Below are 24,618 nucleotides of genomic sequence, written 5' to 3' on the forward strand. Positions count from 1 at the left end.
CCACAGCCAGTGTCATTTTGGGTAAAATAATTTTGGATATTGGGCTGCACCACTGAAAACTAACAAAGCAACTAAATTGCCAATGTTTCAACGGACTTGCTGCAATCATCTTCAGGGTAAGGATCGCAGCAAGTTGTTTGAAACATTGGCAGTTTAGTTATTTCAATAATGTGGTGCAATACCCAAAATTATTTTATCCAAATCTTTTCTAGTTATTTTTGCAAAATGAAGAGTGTGTACTTTGAAGTAATGTTTCTGATGGTCAGCTAAGCTCATTTTCCATGTAGGATGAGATAAAAAATTCACTTAGATCTCAGATGCTGATATGGCAACAGTGCTGTAGGGCCTGCAGTAAACTGATCAGATAAACAGAGGTACTACAAATCCAATTACAACAATTAAATACAGCTTTTGTTCAGGTTTCAATCTCAAGTACAGAATAAAAGTAGAAATTTCAGTGTTTTACATTTATTTGGTTTTAGTTACATTTTTACAGTTATAAATTCATTGGACAATACAAATGTTTTCTATTAAAAAATAAAAAATGGGTCACAAAACAGTGATTGTTGACCATGGAATATCAAAAGGGAACATCATCCTTAACTTTCTTCATTTTACAATGGAATGACATTTCTGAGTAAAATAGAGATGAAGGTGTAATTTGAAACAGTAATTAAGAAATGTGTTGGTTGTGCAGAAGAGGACTGAAGTGAATTATTATATTATTAAAAGAAAGATATATCAAAGTTGATTTATCTTGATAAAGCATATGATGAATGTTCCTCCTTTGTCATTAGTGCTTAACTAAAGTCAGCTGAGTTCAGTGTTCAATAACATGTTCTGAGTTCCCGTTTATTGCATACCCAATTATTCCTGGAACTCCTGAAAATGAATTTCATGGGGATCTCTCTAAATGACCTTTGAATTCTGCTTCTTCTGTCTTCCATCTGCTGATGTTATAGCTTCATCTTCTGCTAGAGGCAAAAACTTAGTATCAGCTTCTCATACGTGTTTCGAGATTCTGTTTTACATTGAATCAGTTTTGAGTGTGTCTCACAGAAGTGTGATAAATCATTTCTGTGCCTGTCATGTATTATATGCTAAATTGATAGTATTAGCAGCAGTCTGGCCTTTTTGCAGATGCTGCTACTGCCTACAATTTAGCACAATCCAATAGCTATAATATTGAATCAGGTGTGGACAAAAATCAGCCTGGCGATGCAAAAACTGAAACTAGCTCTACGCAGAAAGGAATGGTGTTATGCAAATTCCAAAGTGGGGCAAACTTTGACTACTGAATTAATGAAACACAAATGGAGTCATTTAAGCACCGTAAATCCTTGGGCTTAAAAATATGTGAACATACTGTTTAGAATGATCTCACTTGCTCATCTGTAGACTCATTTGTAGATAAAGCAAATGGGAGATGTGACGTTACCTGTAAACTAATGTTTCTTCCAAAAATGTTGCTTGCAGGACACTTGTGTGGTCTACACTCAACTGTGTGTGTATGGAATGGAATTCAAATTGGGCGCAAGTATCGTTGGACATGAGACACACACAGTGGAGAACAGCAGTAATTGGCAAACACTTGTTTGGAGAGAGTGTAACAAGTGGAAGACAAGTGCTACTTGCTTTTCATTTTGCAGGCAGACTCTACCTCCTCAGCGTTTCCTGTTCAGTTCTCTAATCTGAGTAGACAAAATAACTTTGACGAGCTTATGTTTATGTAGGGGAGCTACTTTCAGCCTATTAAAAGAGTATTTATTTGCATTTGTTAAGTGAGCTAATTATGAAAGGAAAGCTCCACAGCTGGAGATGTCAGCTGTCAATGCCACTGAAGAGCCTGTCCCAACTGTAACATGCTGGCAAAATGTATTCAACAATGTCGCTTCCATTGTCTCCAATATCACTCTCTGGTATACTTTTCACATCATGAGGGGTATCAACTGCATCACCCTAAACTCCGGTCTCCTCAACAGACTGAGACTGAGGCTTAAATTGGCTCCCTCTGTAATAGTAGTATGTTACCTAGTTGTTACAGAACTTCAGATATTTCACTGTAAGTCAAGCAACATCAGATTACTGTTCTTATCTGAAAATGATCAATCTCATTCCATCCAACATATTCATGCCCACCTTGGAAAATATACACTCATGTTCAGAAGAAACAGAACACACGAATGACTAGAGATAGGATGTTCATATTCATAGGACGTGTATATTAGTATGTTCTGCAGAAATGATCAGCAAGTGTCCTGTTGCCTAATAGGCACAAGGTTTATCATGGGCCATGATAACTTGTTTCAGTGCATGATGGCAGCGACTTGCATAAGGCATGAATGGTGTCCTGTGGTATAGCCATCCATGCTGCATTCACCTGGTTCTGAAATTCACTTGTGATAGTTGGCACCGGATCACACAGCAGCACCCGTCATTTCACCATATCCTACACATTTTCAATTGGTGACTAGTCTGGTGATCTGGTAAGCCAGGGCGAATGGCTGACATCCTATGACACCACGAAATCATGTATTAGTGCAACAACATGTGATCGTGCATTGTCTTGCTGAAAAATGACATCTGGGGTGTCGTGCAGAAAGGGCACGGCTACAGGTCACAGGATGTCATTCACGTAGGTCACAATGGTCTCAGTGCCCTGGGCACGCACCAACTTTGATTTTGGTTGTACCCAATAGCACCCCATTTCATAAGTCCTCGAGTTAGATCACTGTGATGCCCCTCTCCCTGTCTGTGGCAAAGCGAAATGCATCCATCATTTCAAACCAGCAGAATCTTGATTCATCCAAAAACTTCACCTGATGCCATTCCTGTCCCCAGTAATGTTCTATACACCATTGCCATCTACCATGTTTCTGCACATTTGACAAAGGCAGGGAGAGAAGTGGACGATGTGCACATAACCGATGCTACAATAAATGGGGACAGACTGTCTCCCTTAGTAGTGTGCAATGTGTTACTCTGTTCCACTGTTGTGCCAGAGCCGAGGAGGACACAGATCTGTTCTGCAATGCCATTTGGATGCGGTGTCAATCTTCTCAGGAGGTGGTCTGGGTGTTACGACGTGACCCATCTCATCATGTTCTACGGCCTTCCATGAACCATTCTGCACAACCTGTTGCACAGCTGAAACACTTCTTCACACATGAGCAGAAATTTCTCAGGTCAATGCATCATATTTTCTCATGCCAATAAAACATTCTCTTTCAAACTCACTAATTTGGGGGTATGGTTTGCACATATGTCTGCAAAGCAGCCTGCTCGTCTGCTCAAGCCATACAGATCTATTACCTTCGGTTATAGCGACAACAAGAGCTGCAGGCACATTTTACAGGTAGGTGGTGGTGCACCGCGATATATGAGGTGCTATCCAAAATTTTCGGGACTGGTGCTGCCATCTGTCAGAAACATTACCTTTGGGCTAATGGTCATCATGACCCTCGAAGTAGTTCCCATCCACAAATACACACCAGTCCCAGTGCTTCTGCCACTGGTCAGATGTTTTCTGGAAGTCCTGTTCCTTGAGGGTGTTCATCACTACCAGCGATGCATCTTGAACCCTCTCTAGAGTGTCGAATCGACGGCTTTTCAACTTCAGTTTCAGTTTTGTGAATAGTGCGACGTTGCAAGGTGCCAAATCTGATGAGTACAGTGGGTGGGGTATAACCGCCATGTTGTTTTTTGCCAAAAATGTCCTAGTGAGCAAGGACGTGTGACAGGGTGCATTGGGATGCAGCAGCCAGTTCCCCTCACGTCAAAGTTCGGGCCGACGTCGCTGCAATTTTTCATGGAGCTGTTGCAAAACATCACAGTAGTACACAGAATTCACTGTTTGGTTGGGTGCACAATTCCCTTGGCATCAAAGAAAACGATGATCATTCTCTTCACTTTGCTCTTCATCTGTTTTGTTTTTTTTGGTGTTGGAGAGCCCGGGCTCTTCCACTGGGACGATTGTTGCTTTGTCTCTGGGTCATAACTGTAAATACAGCTCTCATCATCGGTGATAACCCATGACAAGAAGGTTGGATCATCAGATGTGGTCTGACAAAGGTTCGCGCACACTAACACGCTGTGCCTTCTGATCGGCAGTCAAAATCCTTGGCACAAATTTTGCAGCAACACGATGCATGCCCAATTCATCAGTCAACATTCGTTGACATGTTCCATAATCAATACCAACTTCATCCGCACGGTCTCGAATGGTTCGACATCGATACGCACCAATTGTTGAAGTTTGACAACAATGTCTGGCGTTGTGCAGCTAACGGGCCTTCCAGTGAGCATCATCTTTGACATCTGTACAGCTGGCCCTGAACTGAGCATGCCACTTACACACGTACTGCTAATGCTCTGACCCCCAAACACTTGTTGAATCATTACAAGGGTCTCTGCAGCACTTTTCCCGAGATTCGCACAGAATGCGATACACACACGCTGTTCTGTTCACAGATCCATCGTAAAATCGCCACACACCAAACACAGAGTATTACGGAAATCACTGTGGACAGGGAACATGTCCTCCCAACTGAATGCCACTCCGCACACTGACTGATCAGATATGCAGCTCCCGCCACCGAGCGGTGCAAAGATCTACTACTCCTATTTTCCAGATGGCAGCTCAAATGGCTCTGAGCACTATGCGACTTAACTTCTGAGGTCATCAGTCGCCTAGAACTTAGAACTAATTAAACCTAACTAACCTAAGGACATCACACACATCCATGCCCGAGGCAGGATTCGAACCTGCGACCGTAGCGGTCGCTCGGTTCCAGACTACAGCGCCTAGAACTGCACGGCCACTCCGGCCCCAGATGGCAGCACCGGTCTTAAAAATTCTGGATTCCACCTCATAGATGTTGACCTTGAACATGTGGGCTGACATGATTCAAATGCTAATCTTTTCGGCAGAACGTACAAATGTACATGTCCTGTGAATATGAGTGTCTTATCTCTAGTCTTTCAAGGTGTTCAGTTTTTTCTGAACGTGAGTGTACATGCTGTGGACATGTGGTAATTGGCTCTACCCAGTACACAGCTATACAACTTTACAGTACATTGTCAACAATAGACAACAGCAAGGTGCCAAATTTACCAATCCAATCCCTTTCCCACAAACAATACAAAGGTCACTGACAACATCAGACTTTTAACTTATCTCTTCTCAGCTACTGTTTATAGGAACATATTTTACATAAAAGCTCACTCAACAACTGCAAACAAGTACTCAATCAATAAACTGAAAATAGCTCCACTATATAATCAAGACGTTAGTGAAGTTGTTTTGTCTATTCACATAAGAGAACCAGACAGGAAATGCTGGGGAGGTATCATCTGTCTGCAAAATGAAAAGTTAACAAGGCTTGTGGTGGGGGAAGCTGCCTTTCCTTGAAGAATGCTATGCACTCACAACACATGACTAAGAATCAATTTATCCTTTTAGCTGTGTAGAACAGTGTGCTGAAATTTATGTAGATTCTGTCCATGTGTGTTTTCAAGAGCAGCCAAGGGGTTATTATTCAAGATAAGAAAGAGACCTTTAAACGTTCCCCCCTCCCCTTCTCTCATGTTCACACCCTGCCAGTGAGGAATGTTGTTGCTGATATTCGCTTCTACCACTGTACAAAGACTGGCATGTACATGATTTTTCCTTTAATTTTCCTTCACTGACTGGACTAAGAGGAATAAGACATACAACTAGCCATTCTTCTAATGCTCCAATCTGGACAAAAAAATATATATATTACTGAGTGTTGACTGTAGGTGAAGATATGAAGTTTTATCCCAGTATGAACTGTTGTAAATGTAAACCTTGTTTGTCAGGAGATTATAGATACTCCTCATTCTCTACTCCTAAAGGTAGAGTGAAATGGCACGAAGCCTCCAGCTACTGAAAATCCACTCCATGACCAGCATTACTATAAAAATTCCCAGTGTGGATAAGGATTAAGCTTGTCACACACAGAACTGTAATCTATAAAAGTGTCCAATAATTTCATTTCAGTCTCGATGCCAGCTACAGGAAAATTAAGGGAGACCTTTAGAGAAAAGAGAAGCACCTATGTGAATAGTAAGAACTCTGATGTCATGACATACTAAGCAATAAAGAGAAAGCTGAAAGGTGAAAGTCTGAACAAGACTAACAAGATGAAGATTATGTAGCACAGAGAATCTGGCACAGCAATGAAAGACCTAAGCTGAAACAAGGCAGCTGGAGCAGGGACATTCCAACAGAATGAAAGACCATTTGGTGAGTCAGCCATAGCAAAACAAACTCCATCTATTATGCAAGATATAGGAGAGGTAAACAGCCCCAGCCTTCAAGAAGAAAGTGACGATTCCAATTTGAAACAAGGCAGGTGCTAATAGGAGTTAATATTGCAAATCATCAGCTGAATACGAGGGGCATTCACTGAGCAATGCAACACATTTTTTTTCTCAGTCACTTTCGCTTAAAAACTGCAGAATTCGTTACAGGACATTGTCGAACACTCCCACTTCAGCCTCTACAGCTTCATGAAGTTCCAATGGATGGTGGCACTATGTCCCACCTCCCAGTTGCTGGATGGCCGCACACAGTTGCGACTTGTGCAACGTCGAAACGTGCGGACAGTGAGTCTCATTCACGGTGGTCGATGGATTACAATCAAATTCCTCACTGGACAAATGGACATCTCTTTTGGTAGCGCTGATACAGTCGCTCATCAGCTGAGGTGTGTGCTCCCTAGGTTCCTCGTTGCTCAAGAAAAGAGCATAAAGACCAATGGAGGACCATCCGTGCAGAACTGTTCTTATGTTACAAGGCCGATTGCAACCTTGCAACCAATTTTTGTCGAACATCATGACTGGCGATGAAACAGAGTTCAAATTAGAAACAAAACAGCAATCCACGGTGTGGCGCCGCACCACCTCTCTGCCAAACAAGAAGTTCAAAGCCGCACCCCCAGCTGGTAAAGTCGTGCCAAATGTCTCCTGGTGCTCTGAAGGGGTTATTCAGTTTGATGTCCTCCGTTTGTGCAATGATATACCCTGAAGTGTATTTTGCTACCCTCAGGAAATTGAAGAAAAAAAAATGCAAACGAACTTCTGCTCCTTCGTGACAATGCAACGATTCACACCGGTCTGCACCAAAGAGGAGCTCACAAAACTTCATTTGACTGTTCTTCCTCATCCAACCTAAGAGCCCAGGTCTCACAAATTCTGACTTTCATCTGTTTGGCCCAATGAAGGATGCATTCCATGGAAATCAGTATATGGATGATGTGGAGGTTATTGATACAGCAAGACATTGGCTCCTCCCACACAGACCAATATAGTGGTACCATGCGGGCACATAGGCCTTCCAGTAAGACAGTGTAAGGTAGTCACATTGAATGGAGATTAAATTGAAAAACTGGGTTTTGTAGCCAAAAATGGTGGGGAATAATATATTGTATTGGAATCGTGAATAAAATCAACCTGCTTTCCTAAAAAAAATGTGTTGCATTATGTATTTAATGCACCTTCTATCATAGCTAAGAAATATGAACAAGAATTATTTAAACAATAAGAGAAAAATTTACAGAAGCCAATCTCCAGTAATATGATACCCCGGCCGACAATTTGGACAGACCGCCGGAGGCACAGAGACAGACGACAGCTGCTAGGCGGCATCCCTACAACCTGTGAGCACTACTGTTGCTGCCAAAGTGCTGTGCAAGGGCCATGCCCAGTGCACCACCATACTGGTGCTCACAAGGATGCCTGTAATGCTGGCAGCACAGGGGCTCAGAAGTGAGTCGTGTTCTGACTGCACATCGTTCAGTTCTTGATCTTGCTACATCTAGGCTCACAATATGTCTTCCTTTCCTGACTTGTCATTCTATCATTGCTGTCCATAGCTGTTGTTATCATCTTCACTGTTATTCACAGCTGTTGTCTTTCTGCAGTTTTGGCAACTCACTGTCGACAGCCTCGGCTAGTCGGCCTGCAGCTTTCGGTTGTGTCCGATTTCAATTACTAGAGGTAAGATCAGCTTGGCTTCTGGGGAAATGTAGAACTCTGTGATTCAGTACTGACCCAATGACTTACTTTACGAGGTTTTCGTAACATAAATTTGAATCCACTCTTAAAATTTTAAACATAGCATGTGTAAAATATGGAGTGGAAGTTATTTTACAACTTGTACTCAAAACACATTACAGTTATAAGAGTCAAAGAGCATGATAAGAAATCAGCAGATGAGAAGGAAGTGTGACAGGGCTGTAGCCAATCCTTGGTGTTATTGGATCTATGCATTAAGTGAGCAGTAAAGGAAACCAAGATGAAATTTGATTCTCTTAAGTTCAGACAGAAGATATAAAAATTTTAAGGTTTGCTGAAGACACTGTAATTCTATCAGATACAGAAAAGGACTATGAAGATCAGATACTGTTTTGAAAAGAGATTGTCAGATGGGTATCAATTATTTACAAGGGCAATGGAATGTAGGAGAATTAAATCAAGCTATGCTGAGGCAATTATATTACGAATTGAGACAGTAATAACAGTAGGCGATTTTGCTATTTGGGTGAAAGTATGCAACGATGGCGGAAATAGAGAGGATACAAAATGCAGAGCGGCAAAAGCAGGAACGGGATTTCTGGAAAAGAGACATTTGTTGACATCTAACACACATTTAAGTGCTAGGATATCTTTCCTGAAAGTATTAGTTTGGAGTGTTGCCTTGCTTTTAAGTGAAATTCAGATGAGAATGTAAGGCTACAGAAAAATGTTGAAGACAGAATGAGTACACTTGAAACAAATGAAGAGGTTCGGATGCAATTTCTTTACTTCTTGGCTTACATATTTCTTAATTAAAACTTTTATGCTAACTGAAATAAGTACATTTCACATGCGTGTGAGAAGGTTGTACGTGTGCATGCTCTGCCCAGAGAAAATATATCAATGTAAAATCAGAGGAAGAAGGAAATGCGGACAGTTGAAGGAGTAAAGTGTCATAGGAGAGAAGAGACTGATTCGTGACATGCTGAGTGAGGGATACCAAAGTTGAAACAGAAGACACTGAAAATTAATACTGATTGTGTAAGGCATTTTAAAGCACAGGCAAATTTAGGCCTAAGCAGATTAGGCAGCTACCTGGGCCAGCAGATGTTAAAGGCCGGCGGATTTTAAAGAGTGGCTTATAAGCTGTTACTGTTTGTTTAAAACACTTTATTCACAACTCTTGAAAAGAGTATGTGAATTTAACTCAGAATTAAACGGATATGACTAACATTGGCAACAATCAGCTCAAATTTCATGGATGGTCTTGTGAGGCAATGGGATAAGGACAGTTTTTATTTTAGGAATAATGTTACGTTTTGACAGTGGCACAATTATCCACTTTCTTCAGTACTGTTCATTCTCATGTGGTAGGTCTATATGTTAGGAAGACAAATGTCATTGCTCACAATTAAGCTTCAGCACAGGAGATGCCACTGACACAGTCATAGGAATACTGCTAATCATTCTAACAGCCAACTGGTTAAGTGAGAGTTCAGTTTAATTTGAAACTGTAATGCGTGTAGTTGTTTTGTGTTTAGTTCATGACTTCTATTTTAGTGTTGATTAAAATGGGTGACAGTCAGAGAAGAGTAAGTGATTCTCGGTACTGGAAACTCACGAAAGATATGGCAATAAAGAAAGAGGAAACTGCGAGGAAGAGTACAGAAATCAATGTACTATTTAAAAATGAAACACAGCCAGCTAGTTACAGCTTGAGCTCAAATCTAAACAGATCAGAACGCAATAATGTGGAGTGTAATAGTTGTGAACAGCATTGAAAATAGTGCACCATGTGACTTATCCGAGTCAGAAGTTTCTGATATAAGAAACAGTAATAACGGCTTAGAAACAATCATTCTGATATTAGAAACAGTAATAACAGCTTCTACTCTCTTCTTGTCCAAACTATTTATCATCCATGTTTCACTTCCATACATGGCTATACTCCATACATATACTTTCAGAAACGACTTTCTGACACTTAAATCTATGCCCGATATTAACAAATTTCTCTTCTTCAGAAACACTTTCCTTGCCATTGCCAGTCTACATTTTATATCCTCTCTACTGCTGAAGATTACATGGGTAGATCACATAATGAATGAGGAGGTACTGAATAGGATTGGGGAGAAGAGGAGTTTGTGGCACAACTTGACTAGAAGAAGGGATCGGTTGGTAGGACATGTTCTGAGGCATCAAGGGATCACAAATTTAGTATTGGAGGGCAGCATGGAGGGTAAAAATTGTAGAAGGAGACCAAGAGATGAATACACTAAGCAGATTCAGAAGGATGTAGGTTGCAGTAGGTACTGAGAGATGAAGAAGCTTGCACAGGATAGAGTAGCGTGGAGAGCTGCATCAAACCAGTCTCAGGACTGAAGACCACCACCACAACAACAACAACAACAACAACAGCTTAGAAACAATCATTTCACTTGGCCCAGACGGCGCATGTAGAGTGAATGATTAGGATGGTTCTTTTTTTTTTTTTACAATGTTGTGAACTGTATAACAAATGAATTCTTAACGATCATTACACTAAGAAGGTCTTGTGTCACAGAATATGGATTGTGATTTCAGTAACTCATGCAGGCAATATACTAATTATCCAAGGTAGCGAAATAAAGGTTTTTTAGAACCATGAGGATTGGCAAGAAACAATAGACTATTTTTAGCATGCTCTCATGGCAAGCATGGTGCAAATTTTGTTCCTTGTTTATTGTTTAATGGTGCATCGCAGTTTGCAAAACCTAATGAGAGATTTAATGACAGAAAAAATGCTCAGTCCTGATTAACTGCCCATGAAAATTCTGCTGAATGTAGGAAATGTGTGTTAACTTAAAAGCTAGAGGATAAATCGTGGGGAGAAAGCATAAAAACCTAACATCTCAGCTTGCGACAGAAGTAAAATACTGGAGGGACATGATAAAACGGGTTGTTGCTGTAGTCAAAAATTTTCCATACTAGGCCAACCTTTCAGGTCTACAACTATGGATCTGGATCAACACACTGTGGACATTTTGAGAAGGCACTACAGCCAATACTGGAATTCAGTCTTCTTCTAGTTAAACACATAGTACTTATGGAAACAACGGAAAAGGGAGCACATCATATCTTTCATTTCAAACATGTTAAGAGCTTACACCATTTCTTGCAGAAAGGGTAATGAAGGATAGTGTGGATGACGTGAAGGAAACTAAATATTTCTTCATCATATTACCATATTTGACTCCATCATAGTATTATGCAACTGTATCAGCTGTATTTTGTTATTACGTTTTTTTATAAAAAGATGTATTTGCTTTGTCCCAAATTTAGGGCACAAATCAGAAGAATTAGCTTAACTGGGTAGAAATAATATTAGCTTTGGAAGTTATTCGGGACAATGAAACTCAAAAGGCTTCACTAAGATATGAGGCATCTGGAACACTGAGCAGTCTTAACTGCAATAACAACTACTTCTTAGTTAATGTTATTTAAGAGATTTAAGCTATTGCAAAGTGTTGATACTGAGACTGTAATAAAGTCGTACGATTCTTTACTTAAATACATTCGAGAAAACCATTTTATGTACACCACATATAAAAAGAGTTGCACAAAAGAGTAAAATGAATATGTAAAAAAAGGGGCCCAGATAGGAAAAAAGTCAATAAATTGGAAGTAGAAGAAACAACCAAGCCTGATAAAGCTTTTGATGGAAAGTAAGATTTTCAGATAAATACATTTCTGGTTATTACAGGCAGATTGATATCAAAATTGCAGGGAGAGGAGAGGGGAAGGGAGGGGAGGGGAGGGGAGGGGAGGGGAAGGGAAGGGAGGGGAGGGGAGGGGGGGCGAGCACTGGAAGAGTTTTAACAACAATTTTGAGTTCAAATTCATTTTCCTGGATGGGACAACACTGAACCATTGAAATGTGTTAGAAAACTGTGACAGCATCACAAAGCCTTGGAAGAATTTTTGAGTAATTAATAACATCATTTTATAACATTTTGCCTGGTTTGAATGTTGCAAGTTCAATTTGCATATATTTATTATTATTATAACGTTTGTTCCCCTTTAGGAGAGCGATTGAACTTGAATTCATAATTTCATCTCCGGACATTTTTCTTCTTTGCCTCCCAAAAACTCTTCATCCTCTGAGAATGCTGCTCCTTCCATTCTTCTATCCATTTTTTACCAGGCTGGTGCAATGTAACCACCTCAAACTTCACCTTTGTGATTTTATTCCGGCACTCAGTGTGGCCTTAGAGATTTTTCATGTTGATCTGCTGCAAATACCTCTGGACTTCTTTCAGCCATTCTGTGCCGCATTTACTCTTTGTTATTATATTGAAAAATTTCCTTGCTGTTCTGGAGTCTTCCATCCTATAGATGTGTGTATAAAATTTGGCTCGGTGTTTTCTGATTTCTTCTGTTATTGTGTTGGTCTTTATATAGAGTCCATTTTGTGGTCTCTTCGTCCAAATGCCATTTTTGTTGATTGCCCTGTAAATCTTCCTGAGAATTTTTCTTTCCTGCTTTTCTATTTTTGAATGACCATCAATCACCACTGCTTCAGCTGTGTAGATTGCTTCTGGAAGAATCGCTGTTCTATAGTGCCTTAATTTTGCATCTGTTGAAATGAACTTCTTGTTGTAATGTGTCCGTATTAGCTTGTAAGTGTTCTGGAGCTCAGCAATTCTTTTGTTTATTGGCGGTTCAGTTTAATCTTGAGGACTGTATAGTTTCTCCAAGGTATTTAAAATGGCAGACTTGTGCAATTTTACCATGTTTTGTGATTAAAGAGGATTTATCTTCTGGCTGTCTTTCATATATTTGGTTTTTTCATGAGATATCTGTAGTCTGGTTTTTGTTGTAATTTCATGTAGCTTTTCCACTGCGTGAATTGCTTCTGTTCTGTTCTTGGTGATAATTGCTATATTATCAACGAAAGCCCTTTACATGAGATACACATTCCGTGATGTTCTTTTCTAGAATAATGTTGACAGCATTTGGGATAGTCCATCCCCCTGTCAGACTCCAGTTTTGATTGCAAAGGGTTCTGATATTATGAATTTCACTTTGGATGTTGTTCCTGTAAGTGTCCTGTGATTTTTTCATGTCTTTCGGTCGATCCCAAATTCTTCCATAACTTTACACAGGATTTTTCATGGTCCACTGAATCGTATGCTTTCCTGAAGTAGATGAATGTAATTACTGTGTTTCTGCATTTTCTCATTTGTATTATCGTCTTTAAGCACCAGATATGTTATGCACATGATTGTCCTTTCCTGAATCCGGCCTGGTATTCACCAATTAATGGATCTGCTTGGGATTCTCTCCTGTTTAAAAGTGCTTTGGAAAGGATTTTGTAAGTGACTGGGAGCAGGGAAATTCCTCTGTAATTGTTGATGTCTGTCTTGTCGCCCTTTTTGTGTAGTGGGTGAGAGTAGCAGCAGCAGTAGTAGTTATTGTATTCAGTTACATACAAATTTAAGTTACTCGGTGGTACATTTATTTTGAAATGAGGGATAGAAATACTTTTCTCTGCTTTGGGGTGGCAAATTGCTACATTCACTCCTGGTTTAAGGTGTGTGCAAACTGTTGGAATTAGAAGCTAACATTTAAAATTAACTACTAGAGATCACGCATTACTCCAAAAGTAGGTGGAACATTATTTTGAACGTCATTTATCTAACGAAGTTGTGTAAAAAGGCCATGTGCAAGTGATTAAACTGTGAGGGCTTAGTTTGTTAAAATGATTTATCACTCATTTACCAGCCATAAATAATTTTAAGCACGAGTTTAGTGATAATCAAGAAGAAATTTTCGCACTGGACCCAACAGAGACTGTGTGAACAGTCCCGCACAAACTCAGCTACCTAAAGAACACAAATATTATGAAAATGACAGACTACGCACCAATTCAGTTTACGTTAAGTTATGGCATAATTTTGTGGGGTGGAACCTCAAAAACCAATACCAACAGAGCGTCGAAAATGCAGGAAAGAGCAAGAACAGTAATTGCCACTCTTAAATGTAGAGAATAATATATGCAAGTATTTGAAGCAATTGAGATACTAACACTACAAAGCATCTACCAACATGATGCCCTATAATGGGCATAATTCAAATTTTTTCACAATACTCAATATATTGACAAACAACACAACAGTGAAATTAAATTTCTTCCACGACCAAACACACTACCATGGATTCAAATCACAGCCATCCTATACACGAACAAAACCCATAGAAAAACTCACTTCAAACTTCAGAGAGAACAACAACAAAAAGATTTGCAACACTCTTCTGCAGTTTAATTTCTTAGTTCAACGCGGTCTGTTATAATGCGTCATACTCAAAAGGTCTGATAGCATGAGCCTTAGGAATATGGTAGTTTTAATTAGAATTTATAAGGGAGAACTTACAGTAGGAGCACAGTTATGATGTAACAAAATGCAGTAATCGGTTCCAAAATTGCAATGAGTGCCACTTGAAGGTATAAAGAACTGCTGATTTAATCCCTCTGCTAGAATGGCTACTGTTGTGTAGACTCACGACACCTTCACTGCAGAGACATCTATTGGTGCCTTCAGTTGTCCATCGTCCAATGCAGTCTCCCTCAAAGAGCAGGTTTCACTATAAGACAGATTGCAGTTTCCTTGTGTACATTTCTGATCACCAAAAAATATTGATAGCAGAAGTGAACCAAAATAGTTCCAAGCGCAGATTCATAGTGTAATGCATTAACGTTAATAGTGTAATGCATTAATGTTTTGAACTAAAATACATTTTAAAGATTTCTTTCTTCTATTTGGTGAAACAAGACACTCATATACTCACTTGGTCCTTCTATATTGCCCAGTCCGAGCAACGTTTCTGGGAGGCTTCCCTTGGTCATCAGGTGAAGTGTCATGTCCACAGTGAAAAGCCAAATTCTAGAAACAATACTGAAGTTAACAAAAACTACAGACAGAAAGTGAATGGAGCAGTAGCAGCCACAGGGGCCAGACGGTTAGGACAGAGTGTGACTAGGGAAGCTCTGCGAAATAACCTAGGTGACACACTTACAGGAACAAGGTCCCTAGGCAGTAGAGAAATGAGGTACATGAAGCTCAGACAATAGTGAAATAAATAAGGAGATAGAGCTAATGAACAGCTAATGATAGATGCTGAAGAAATGAACTAAAATTCATGCTGAGGCCAGGACTTGGACCTGGGTCTCTTGCTTACTAGGCAGATGTGGTAGCCATAAACCACTGTAACAGTACAGGTAACACAGCTGTACAAGACTACCCTAGTCTACTGCCCTCTCTAACACAAGCGTCAATTCAAGCTCTGCAACCCATACTGCAAGGGTGGTGTAATTTTTTGGAAGATTTCTTGATGCCTTCAGCTGCCATTCTCTTTATTTCATGTATGATTGTACAATTTCAGCCTCAGGCCATTTTCAAGTAATTTAAAGATGATTTTTTAGTAGTAAATTATGTCACATATGTCGTCGATGACACCACGTTACGCTCATAAAATAAACTTGAGATGTTCACAGTATTTTAGGAGCATGTTACTTTCGAGCAGTTGTGTTAGGGAGGGTACTGGAAGAGGACAGCCTGTACAGGTGTGTTACCTATACCATTACAGAGGTGTAATGGTTAGCACATTTGCCTAGTTAGCAGGAGACATGGGTTCAAGTCACGGCTGTGGCACAAATTTTAAGCCATTTCATCAGCTTCTTTCATTATCAAAGATAAAGTTGAGACACTTTATGTCTCCTGGAAAATAGAAAATTCCATCAGATCAACTAATGAAAAGAAATCTTAAATAATAACAAATAAGTAATGTAAAAGGGAGAGGACTGTTAAACAAAAAGGCTAAGAAAAAGGAGATAGCAGGAGGAGAGGGAGGAAAAGGAAAATTGAGAGCAAGGGGGAGGGGAGGGGAGGGGGAGGGAGGGAGGGGGGCAGAGAGACAGATAGAGAGATAGAGAGAGAGAGAGAGAGAGAGAGAGAGAGAGAGAGAGGGAGGGTTTGTGCTGCAGTACATGCCATGTCATGAAAAGTCAGTGAAAGGACCAGGATGCTGTGGACATACAGGGGAAGGCTTCCTGTCCTCTCCACAAAGACTCGGAGAAATCTAAAGAACAACACACCAGTATAACCAGTATGGTGGTGAGATGCCTTTCAATATTACCTCATGTCAGAGACAAGGGGGATCAGATGAAAAGCTGGACAAAATTCTAAGATGGAGCATGCGGTGAGCAAGAAGTGTGGGGTCAGGCAGAAAGCAGTACAGGTTAGACGTTAGAAGCAATCACAGATGGACACAATCAAAATTATAGGCTGAAGCTGATGGAAAGAAGTTGTTTATCTGCAGTGCTCTGATGGTGTTACATTTTACACTACTGACCATTAAAATTGCTACAACACAAAGATGACATGCTACAGACGCGAAATTGCGAAATTTAGCTGACAGGAAGGATGCTGTGATATGCAAATGATTAGCTTTTCAGAGCATTCACACAAGGTTGGTGCCAGTGGTGACACCTACAATGTACTGACATGAGGAATGTTTCCAACCTATTTCTCATACACAAACAGCAGTTGACCGGTGTTGCCTGGTGAAATGTTGTTGGGATGCCTCGTGTAAGGAGTAGAAATGTGTACCATCAAGTTTCCAACTTTGATAAAGGTCGGATTGTAGCCTATCGTGATTACAGTTTATCGTATCACGACATTGCTGCTCGCATTGGTCAAGATCCAGTGACTGTTAGCAGAATATGGAATCGGCGGGTTCAGGAGGGTAATACATAAAGCCTTGCTGGATCCCAACGGCCTAGTATCACTAGTAGTCGAGATGACAGGCATGTTTTGTGCATGGCTGTAACGGATTGTACAGCCACGTCTTGATCCCTGAGTCAACAGATGGGGACATTTGCAAGACAACAACCATCTGCACGAACAGTTTGACGATGTTTGCAGCAGCATGGACAATCAGCTCGGAGACCATGGCTGAGGTTAGCCTTGACGTTGCATCGCAGACAGGAGCGCCAGCAATGGTGCACTCAACGATGAATCTGGGTGCACGAAAGGCAAAACGTCATTTTTTGGATGAATCCAGGTTCTGTTTACAGCATCGTGATGGTCGCATCCGTGTTTGGCGACATCGTGGTGAATGGACATTGGAAGTGTGTATTCATCATCGCCATACTGGCGTATCACCCGGCGTGATGGTATGGGGTGCCATTGGTTACACATCTCGGTCACCTCTTGTTCGCATTGACGGCACTTTCAACAGTGGACGTTACATTTCAGATGTGTTACAACCTGTGGCTCTACCCTTCATTCGATCCCTGCGAAACCCTACATTTCAGCAGGATAATGCATGACCGCATGTTGCAGGTTCTGTACGGGCCTTTCTGGATACAGAAAATGTTCGACTGCTGCCCTGGCCAGCACCTTCTCCAGATCTCTCACCAATTGAAAACGTCTGGTCAATGGTTGCCGAGCAACTGGCTCGTCGCAATACGCCAGTCACTACTCTTGATGAACTGTGGTATCGTGTTGAAGCTGCGTGGGCAGCTGTACCTGTACACAACATCCAAACTCTGTTTGACTCAATGCCCAGGCGTATCAAGGCTGTTATTACGGCCAGAGGTGGTTGTTCTGGGTACCGATTTCTCAGGATCTATGCACCCAAATTGCATGAAAATGTAATCACATGTCAGTTCTAGTATAATATATTTGTCCAATGAATGCCCGTTTATCATCTGCATTTCTTCTTGGTGTTGCAATTTTAATGGCCAGTAGTGTATATGAGGGTCCATTCTAGAAGACAGAACAACTGATAAATAGTCAGTGTCTGTGTTAGGGCTACTGTAGAGGCACCTCGGCTAAGGAAATAATTTCTGAGTATTTGAGATTCAGAATAAAAGTTAGAAATTAATTCTCCCTTCTTAGTTGCTTATTGTCCTAATCATCCTGCAAGCCCATAAATCCACCTGAGTGATTTAAGTCAGATAATTAACTGTCCATCTCACTTCAATTGACCAGCTGAATTCCATTTAGTATGATCCCCTGTTGCTCAATCCCTTGCGAAACATTCAATCAGGATGCAACAGGATGCCAGGACCGTAAATTTCCTTTCACATATTCCCAACTGGGACTCGCTTTGCCACACTCCCAGCCTGTTGGGATGTTTATCTGTATAGGACCAAGTTCTCTAACAGTGTGCTATGCTCTTACAAGCTGAGAATGAAATTTGTATCAAAAAATTGAAGGGTAAACTGCACATGGTCTTGTAGCTAGATGATGAATTTTTTAATAACCACCAATAAACTCTTTTAATGACTTGTAGCAATATATTTTTAGAGCATAAACTGTCTTATGCTACGTAAATTTTATATGGCAATGTTGGATATCTGGATTAATGTTATACATGTGTTGAGAGGCCATTTCTATGCTGAAATAAAGATTAGCAGTGGAAGGACAATTCTGTCAATAGTACGGAAGAAAATTATGTTGCAAGGTGTCGAATCAAATCACTGAGAAACGGAATTTATGGCACAACTTGACTAAAATAAGGGATATGTCAATGGGACATTCTGATGCGACGAGGAATGGTGGGCAGGGTACAATGTGGGTGGGGTAAAAATTGTAGAGGGAGACTGCGGCATGCCTTCATTAAACAGGTTCATCAAGTGGATGAAGGCTGCAGTAATTAAGAAGAGATGAAGGCACTACTTGCATAGGACAAAGTACCATCAAAAGCTGACTTTGGACGGAAGACGGTGACAGGAGGGTAGAGAAAGATCTGATGCCACATGCTACAAGGGACAATCGAGAAGTTTCTGTCTGAGAGCATTGCTACTGCGTGTCTCGAACATGGAACAACTCTGATGTGGGTATATAAGGACTGACATACAGACAAGAGATTAGTGTGGAATTCGTATCCTTATGACGTGCATACAGCAAGTGCAGAAATATGGATGAACTACAGTTATGTTACTGTCAACTGTGTCCAAACAGGACCAACGTGCTGTCACTTTTTACCTGGTTGCTGAAGGACAAACAAAGGCAGACATCCACTGGAGAATGAAGAATGTATATGAAGCAGCATATCTGTTGCAAATCAGTGATTGGAGTTGTGAGGTTTGACACAAGATACTGGTCAATCTGGGAAGCCAGCCTCATTCGTTACGGACCAACTCAAGTGAGAGATACTGGAGCACTTGCCCTATAGTCCTGATCTCTCCCCATGTGGTTATCATGCCTTCAGTCCCTTAAAAAAGGCTTCAGAGGGTTGACAATTCCTGTTGCACAAGGGTGTGCAGTAGGTAGTTGCAGGCATCCGCGTGCAGCGGACACGGTGTTTAACCAGACTAGTACCTTGAATCTGGTGGGATGATTGCCTCAATACTCAAGGTGATTCTGCCTGAATGGTATAAAGATTCTGGACTGTGAAGCCTTCGAATGGAAACTTTTTAATCACCCATTGTAATACAGTTGTCAAAAACCTACCCAGACAACCACATACCTGCTTCTGGTATTCAGGGAGGTGAGGCTGTTCTAGATCCCATCCTCGCAGATTAAAGATGAGGGCTGATGAGCTGGCCAGCCTGGATTTGTTTATCTTAAATAGTTACTCACATCGAACTAGGTAAATACTGGGCTGAGCCTCAATGAAATGGTATGCAAATTGTTAGAAAACATTCTCACACTTTTAGATTTACTATTGACACAGACAGAAGGGGCACAAAGATTCTGTCCTGAGGGGACTAGTGGTGTCACCTGGACATCCTGTGTAACACTGCTGACCCTGCAGAGCAATGAGAAAAGGCAGGGAGAAAGATGAAGACAAAGAAAAAGACAGTACAGCTGGACAAAGGTTCTGAGAACAGGTACGGTTAGTTACCTCTCATTGGCTCATTCCATCAGCTCGTTAATACGCTGTATGGCTTCCGGATGTGTAGCTCCTGCTTCAGTCCATCCAGGCGTGCACATCACCTCACTGAGGTTGCGCTTGATGAAAAGGACGGCTCGATCCCACAGCATGTCGCACGAGAAAACAGAGGCATTGGCTGCAGTTTCTGCAGCATTTTCCACATTCAGACAGCTGGCAATGTGTGCTTCGCACTGGCGCTTCAACTGCCGGAGTTGGTATTTGTCAGCTGCTTTCAGTAGGTCCCACGACATGTCTTTGAGAGCCGGAGCGACACCCGTGTACATATACAATAGAACCTGTTTCAATACCTCCGGCTTCACATCTGAGACCTGTGCGAAGCCTTCCTGTGCTTCCTTTGTGTCAGGCTGCAGCATGTCAGCGAAGTAAGGGCTCCGTACAGACAGTAGTGCTCTGTGTGCCTTGAGAACAGTGTCTCCTGCATGAAGCTCAAAGTCTGTGTGGACTTCTTTGAGCAACATCTCATACAGACCCCTTACTACATCAGCTTGTACTTCTGTCGTGTTTACCACAGGTAGCTCATCCTGTACAATGCACTGTATGCAGACTTCACACTGCAAGGTTATCTCATCTTCGTCATCGCCCTCTCCTGCAGTTTCAGTTTTCCTAACAGGCAGCATTTCAGTTTTCTCTCCTTCATCCAAATTATACCACGTGCTCGGGAACACTTCTCTCTTTTCTCCAGTACGAAGTATCTCGTCTGCTCTTACATTTGCTCGCAGAAGCATTTCAGTTGGACTATCTTTCAGCAAAAATGACAGATAAAGTCCATCTGAGTCCCTTGTAAGCACCATGCACCAAGTACTGGAGTTCTGGTGCTTGAACGGAAGGGACTCGATGCAGGTTGTTGCTGCAGTGAAGCTCTTCAGTCCCCTTACAGTCCAGGTGTTGGCAGTTGAGCAATTCTTAAATTTTGTCCCACTTGAATAGTTCAAAGGACTTTTTATATCTTCTGCTACTTCTGCAATAGCAGTTGTCACAGTCCCTTTATCTGAAACAAACAACATCCCATAATGTTTAACAATATACCATTTTTGCTGTCGAACATATATATTAAATTAAGCCTTGAGCACAGTATCATCCACATAAAGCATAGATGTTGGGTTATTCACCTAACACTACTACCACAAACATCCCTGAGAGTAGAAATTGTTCTTGCAAAGTGGAGAGGAAAAAAAAAAAGACCAGCTACACCGTTACACCAAATAATGAGGGACAATACAATGAGTGATAGCATGCATCTATTTTATAAACAGAAAAATCTACTTTTACTCTGAAAGTGATGTGAATCAAGATTGCATTTACTGCATCCTATGAGCAGATCAGTGAATTTTTCAGTTTCCTCACATGATGAGGGTTTTGCTGGTTATTCTTGTTAATTTCATACATTTAAACAGTTATATTTTGTTACTGCATTTGTTTTTTGTCCAGAGAAATACTCAGACTTCAACAAACAAAAACTGAAGATTCTAAATATAGGTATTGCAAATGTTAAGATAAAATTATGTGCTTAACATAGTTTTAGTGTTAACATTAATGTATAGTGATCAGATAAATGGAAAAGTGGAGAAACAGTAGTGCAGCTTTGGGGAGGGGGGGGGGGGGGGGGGAGAGAAACAGGGTAACGGTATGAGTGAGACGGGGTTGTGGTTAGATAGGTCACATAGCATCATCATTTTACCGATTTCATTTAACATTAAAAGAATATTTTTGTTCCAACAAAACTGACAGTATCAAAATTAAATTTGTTGAAATTCTTTGACAGTGTTTCACTAAAAATTTAAATAATGCTGAATCTTGAGAGAGAATTTTAACAAATTCTTGAGAGAGAATTTTAATAAATTCTGGTTAAAGACACAATATGCTAGGAGTAAATGTAAATGTTTGTACAGACACAAACTTTGTCTACTTCACATATACACATGTGCAGTGTTACGTACTCAATGAGCACAGGTCTCCCAGCTATGTAGCATGGACATTTTACACGCTTCTATAATGCATCATGTCTATGTATTTTCTATACAGTAGTAAGCATAGGGGGGCTACAGAGTGGTGCAGAAAGCTGGAGATGAGCAGAAATGATTAGTGAACAAATTAACACATCAAACAGGAGATTTACTTAACTTATATTTCTCCAAGTGTATGAAGAAACATTACAAATAATTCAGCAAGAAACAGAGTCCAGCTCATACAACAGCAATAACACTGAGGCTCTTTGAATTAATGCACGGATGACAGTTTCCGAGACACCGCTAGGCAGCACCTGCATAGTGCCATGCAGCGAAGAGGCTCCGAGTGGGATTGGATACGTGGTTGCTGCCGGCCATCTTACATCACGGTGGTAGAGGGCGCTCGTAGTGCACGGCCACTGGAGGTGCTCAGTGGGTGTGCTGCACTGAGTCTGTCGGATCCCGCACAACCGCTATTGGTGTCTGATGGAAACTTGCAATTCTGTTGCCAACATCAACATCTGTGAGGTGGTATCCACACGTTTCTACATATTCTGTTCTCTTTGAGATGAGAGGTAATAGTAATATTCATAGTTATTAACTCTTGCCAACATGCTATTAATTTTGCCTCTACACCACTTTTGCTTACATATTAATCCTGCTTCTGAAGATGATGCAAGTCCTCGTGACCTCATTTTGTATTCTCCACTAGCCAGTTTCTAAGACTAATACATATGTCCCAAAGTGTTACTATCACTCATGTTTCAATATGCTCTGACTTTGGGCTACTACTGACAGGTGCTATAACTACTCTTTTAATCAAGAACAATATTATTAGGCTTATTCTCATATAGTGGAGAGGCGATTGATAGTATTTGAAATAATTAAAAGCAGTGAAAAAGTTTTAATTAAAATTATTGATATATAATGTCTCATCAGAATAATGCCTGCAGCAAAGTAGTGCTTCAGGGAAATCAAAGACGGTTTAATGCGGCTACTTGTGTTTCTAAACTATACTATATAAACCATACACGGGTATTGTTAGTACTCTTGTCTTGTCTTCTGCGCTCTGAATAAGTCTTCATAGCTGCAGCGTGCAATATAGCGGGCATTTCTGTGTGATATGCTATGGAAGGGATCAGGGCACTTTTGTAAAACTGAAACAAAATTGACTATAGTTCATTTATATGGGACAGACTTTTACTGTAAGGTCATGGACTAAGAATATCGGAGGAATTGTGTGTGTGAGAAAAAGTAGCGCTCAGTATTAAATTCTGTTACATGCCGAATAACCGATAATAGGATCTGTGGACTATACGAAGGGACATTAAATTGAATACAAGAACGGAATTAGACATGTAGCTTTGTGAAAATAAAAGCATACGAAGTTTGAATGACTGTATCGAAGTATAGTAATGAATCACTATGAGTGACAAACTATAAAAATCATGGCCATTTTAGTTGCTGTAATTGCTGAGAGTGATTGTAGAACCAACCCTCTTATTCCCTCTATACAAAGCACAATCATTCATGATCATTTAATTATTATTGAATGTTTTTAATAAAAAACTAAAGCAATTTCCATAATTATATGTGTATTAGTAATTAATAAATAACATTCAAAGATGTTATTAACTATCTTGTCTTCAGTAACGCAGCAACAAATGAAAGTTAACATGAATTATTATGAAAATCTGAAATTCAGTTGCCTTTACAGTGAAGATGTTTGTGGCTGCTCTATCTGAGGTACAAATATAACAAAGTCGAGCATACACAGTAGATAACAACATTAATATCATACATCAGAGAAGTCGACGACAGCAGATTGATGGAGGGCAGCTACAGTGCCTACATTCTAGAATTTAAATTTTATCTTCCGAAGGTGTGATTAGGATGGCGGTGTGAGAGCTTCTTTTATTGATGACATTCCTGGAGTATCAATCTTAATCATGTTGCTAATGAATATTCTCTGTATGAAACTCATGAGAATAATGATACCATAATTTGTAATTAAGTCACAACACAATAGGTACAGTTACTGATTTCTTTATATCATGTCTTCATTAAAATATTGTACCTTTATGGGAATCAAATGCCTTCACAATATTAATTACCTGACTATTAACATTCAACTAAGTATGTAATTTTGAATGGCTGAAATGTTCTTCATTTATGTATTGTTTTAATGAACAGATTTAGTTATCCTAGGTCATCTTGCCCAGCTGCAGATTCATTTTACCTCTAAGTCTATGCATGAATTGATGCCAAATTATTTCAGATGTTTGACATTCTAAAGCATGTGTTTCTTCCAAATAAGAGAATGGAGAAATAAGATTACAACTGTGGAACAGGATCATTAAATTATTATAAGAATCAGATATTATTTTAGAAAAGATGAGTCTTTTGAATACTTCAGGACATGTTCCTTGTACTTAAGAACATTATGGATTTACTTTTTTGCAAGTATAATTAGATGGATGTCAAAAGTTTTAATATTCAGGATATGATACATATATTACAGAAAGAAGTAAATTTATTGTGATGGAGAAGAAAATAAGAAAAGGATAGTCTATGTGAAACATAAATGATCACAGTAGTTTACCTGAAATTCACGTCGTCATTCACTGAAGAGAACATATGACAACGCATTTTAATACATTGACAAAGTACATGTGGTTATTTTATA

The 24,618-nt window shown here is 40.2% G+C and overlaps 1 protein-coding gene across 7 annotated transcripts in view; it reads right to left on the reverse strand.

The window, feature by feature from the left end:
• Positions 1-485: 485 nt before the first annotated feature.
• LOC124716994 (speckle-type POZ protein-like) overlaps positions 486-24,618 on the reverse strand; it is a 55,755-nt gene continuing 31,622 nt past the window's right edge. For 2 of the 7 annotated variants that reach the window (XR_007005690.1, XR_007005689.1), the window contains exons 3-6: positions 19,936-20,974; positions 14,869-14,963; positions 14,454-14,664; positions 486-971 (exon numbers count right to left, since the gene is read on the reverse strand). Coding sequence is in view for 2 of the 7 variants with exons in the window: in XM_047243619.1 (XP_047099575.1) it covers positions 19,947-20,974 (1,028 nt within the window). In the remaining 5 variants the exon portion in view is untranslated. Of the gene's footprint in view, positions 975-14,453; positions 14,665-14,868; positions 14,964-19,935; positions 20,975-24,618 lie in introns of all 7 variants that reach the window. The other 5 variants (XR_007005691.1, XR_007005693.1, XR_007005692.1 and 2 more) reach the window with 5 other exon arrangements.

The sequence above is a fragment of the Schistocerca piceifrons genome, chromosome 9 (assembly GCF_021461385.2).
Source record: "Schistocerca piceifrons isolate TAMUIC-IGC-003096 chromosome 9, iqSchPice1.1, whole genome shotgun sequence".
NCBI lineage: Eukaryota > Metazoa > Arthropoda > Insecta > Orthoptera > Acrididae > Schistocerca > Schistocerca piceifrons.